Raw genomic sequence first — 3,473 nt, forward strand, 5'->3', positions numbered from 1 at the left:
AAGCAATGTTCTCACTGTATACAGCATACCTATAGGCCCCATATTTTTTTTTCCGCAGGAATCGCCAATTCCTATTTTATCAGGTTATAGCCAGCCTTAAGCTCCTGTTTTATACGTCGCTCCTAACAATGACAATAGGCATAGAATTCATGTCCTTTTGGGAGATCAAATAGTTTCTTCAATAGTAGATTCGGGTGCTGCTGTTAGTGTTTTAACTAGGGGTGTCACGATACACCAACCTCACGATACGATACGTATCACGATTTTAAGGTCACGATACGATACGTATCGCGATACATAATTTTCGCGCCATTTTGCGGAAGGCTGCTAAAAGAGGGATATAAATCAGAGATACTTTACTAATTAATTCTTGTAACAAGCAAAACTAACAACTCAAGTCACAAGTTCCCTTTAATATGCCCAACTTGACAGGTATTCTTGTCATCATTATCATCATGATTCATGATAAAATAAAATGTATCAATATTATCAGTGTAAATTTGGTAACTGTGGAAATAACACTTCCAGTTGTCTCCAGTTTCAAAAAATGATCTGTACCAGCAACTGGGAGCAAGACTGTTAAGTATAAACTTTGAATAAGTCACAAGTAATATCACTGATCTTATACTGTGTCACAAAAACACATAAAATGAAAAATAATACTTCCCAATACTAAGCAATCAGCTTAGTGTCAATTGACTCAATGGAAAACAGTTGTTAAATAATAAATATGCTTTATGTTCATGACAATTTACATGAACCAACTTAACTTTAAAAAATTAAAAAGTAGTATAACCACCATCTCCAAATGTTTCTGTTTTGGTATTCTTCATCTATTTTCCTACGTCACATCACATCAAGTATAAAATAAATGCACATAAATTTAGAACTGAATATATTGCCCCAGCAAGTCAGTCAAGTCAAAATTGTCACAAGTGACAAATGATAAACTGTTATCACAGCAGATAAATAAACTAATAAAAAAATAATCATCATTAGTATTTAATGATGAAACATTCAGCCTTAAGCCAGGCCTCCAGTGTCAGATTTGACAAAATCAACCAACAGTTATTTGAATTTTGTACTGCAACAGTTAACAGGATCATAATTCACAACACATTGTAATCATTCATCACATTGATCACTTCACTTCTTGAGGTTTTTCTTCAGGAAAATCAACATGTTGACGTTTTCAGGCCTCAGTGTAGCTCTCTGAGCTGTGACTATATCGCCTGCTGTTGAAAATACACGCTCACTTGGAACAGATGTTCCTGGCACACACAAAATGCATCTTGCTAATTTGGACAGCAAAGGAAATGTCTCTTCATTTTCCTGCCACCACTGTAATGGGTCTGAATTGAGGGGAATACAATCCTCAGCCTTGTAGGTGCTGACCTCTTCCTCTACTCTGGCATATGAGGACTTAGCTGTCTGCACATGAGTGACAAAGACATCACCGAATAGGTCATCCATTGCAGAGGTGTTTTCTTCCTTCACATCTGGTGTCACACTTTGTTTCAGATCACTGGCCTCAGGAAGTTGGGGCAGACCATCCTCTGGTTCCATGGACCCACTGGCTTCATCAATTTCAGTTTTCACCTCCACCTACAAAAATAAAAAGTTCCACACCATTAGACTGTAGCTTTATCATTTATCATTATACTTCACATTTGACAAACCAAATTAACTTTTGTAACTTGTTGAAATCTTCAGATTCGAGGATTTGAGGTTGTCAGGTTCACTTTTTCTTTTGGTGATGTTGATTTTGAGAAAATCTATAATATATGCATTTCAACAAATTCGAAATTATAAGAATGGCAAATAAAGCAAAAAACCATGTTTCTTGGAATGATGATTTAATATTTATATTGTTTAAATTGTAAGTTAAATTACCTTGCCAGAATCAGAATCAGCCAGAGCTGCAGTCTTTGCAATAATGGCACCAAATACAGCAAGTCGTCTGGCATCATCAACATGAGGCAGAGAACGGAACCTTGGATCCATAGCTGACGCTTGAAGCAGCAGATCTTGCCCATCAATGTATCGCTTGGATATATCTTCTGATATTGCAGTCTTGACACTGCGTATGAAAGCTGAGTCAGTCTCTGCTGCTTGTGTCATGTTGAGGATTTTCTCCTTCAGTGGGAATATCAGGGATATAGTTGGGTGTTTCTCATCACACAGGATAGTGGTAATAGTTTTCATGGGTTTGAGGATTCCCACAAGGTCTTCAGCATTGCATAGCTCAGTGTCTGACAAACCAAGATCCTTTTCAGGTTTTCGGACCTGTTTTGACATCAGGACAGCAAGGATAGCAGGTTGTTGTTCAATGAACCTATCAATCATATCAAAACTGCTGTTCCACCTCGTGCAGACATCTTGGATCAACTTATGCTCTGGCAGTTGCAACATTTTTTGTTTTTCTCTCAGCAGGGCAGTGGCAGTAGAACTACGGTGGAAGAAGCCGACAATTCGCCTGACTTTTGACAGAACTCTAAACACTGTGTCGACTTTGAGACCTTTTTGGGATGCAAGATTGATGGTGTGAGCAAAACATTTCACATGTTTTAACCCGGCCTCTTTTACAGCGACTGTCATGTTGGCAGCATTATCTGTTACACAAACAACAGGTTCAGATCTCTCCAGTTTCCATTCCTTTACGGCATCAGACAGAATCTCTCCAACATTGGCTCCAGTGTGAGATTCATAAATGGCATTGGTTTGCAGAACATTGTTGACTAACTTCCAGTCACCTGAAATGTAGTGACATGGGACAGTTATGTAGCTCTCTGGGGCCCTTGACGTCCACCCATCTGTTGTTATAGCAACAGCTGTTGCTTTTCTCAGACCATTCTCCACTTCCATCTTGCATTCCTTGTACAGTTCAGGAACAACCTTTCCAGTAAAATATGTCCTCCCTGGCACATTGTATTTTGGTTCTAGAACTCTTAACAGTTCAACGAAAGAATCATTCTCCACTGTTGAACATGGTCTCAGATCTCTAGCAATAAACATCGCAATTTGTCGTGTGATGAGCTTGTGACGTTCGGAATTGAAAGCATAATGTGAAAAGGAGCCCAAAGTTCTCTGTTCAAGCGTTCTCTTGAGTGGTGTCCTTTCAGAATCAATCTTGACAGTCGGGTGATGTCTAGTGAGGTGGACTTGCATGTTTGTCGTATTCCCACTATATCCAACCAATGTCTTGCAAATATGACACATTGTCTTTTCACGACTCACTTTTCGTTGGCCATCCTCATAATAGACTGGGAAACAGAAATGTTTCCACACGTGAGACTTGAATTTACTCCCAGTGGGAGTCTCGAAATCTCTAGTTGAGAAATCCATGCACTCACTTCAGTTTTGTCACTCCCGCATCACAGCATGACCTTTCCGGCAACATACGCGCTCGCTGATTGGTCCATCAAAATAATCTAGCCAATCACAAAAGCTGTTAGTTTCCAACCTATTTTTTA

General features: G+C 39.1%; 1 protein-coding gene across 1 annotated transcript; it reads right to left on the minus strand.

Moving 5' to 3' along the window:
• Nucleotides 1-1,146: 1,146 nt before the first annotated feature.
• On the minus strand, nucleotides 1,147-3,015 carry LOC124268504 (E3 SUMO-protein ligase ZBED1-like). Its single transcript, XM_046703484.1, has 2 exons — nucleotides 1,894-3,015; nucleotides 1,147-1,605 (listed from the first exon to the last, which is right to left on the minus strand). The coding sequence occupies exons 1-2, from the start codon at nucleotides 3,013-3,015 to the stop codon at nucleotides 1,147-1,149; spliced, it is 1,581 nt and encodes a 526-aa protein (XP_046559440.1).
• Between the last annotated feature and the right edge of the window lie 458 nt (nucleotides 3,016-3,473).

The sequence above is a fragment of the Haliotis rubra genome, unplaced genomic scaffold (genome assembly GCF_003918875.1).
Source record: "Haliotis rubra isolate DU_JTF1 unplaced genomic scaffold, ASM391887v1 Scf1386, whole genome shotgun sequence".
Classification (NCBI taxonomy): Eukaryota; Metazoa; Mollusca; class Gastropoda; order Lepetellida; family Haliotidae; genus Haliotis; species Haliotis rubra.

Coding starts and splice junctions, on each gene's coding strand:
- LOC124268504 (XM_046703484.1), bottom strand. CDS start 3,015: ATGTTTATTGCTAGAGATCTGAGACCATGTTCAACAGTGGAGAATGAT. Junction 1,606..1,893: donor CTGATTCTGATTCTGGCAAG/GTAATTTAACTT, acceptor TTATTTTTGTAG/GTGGAGGTGAAAACTGAAAT.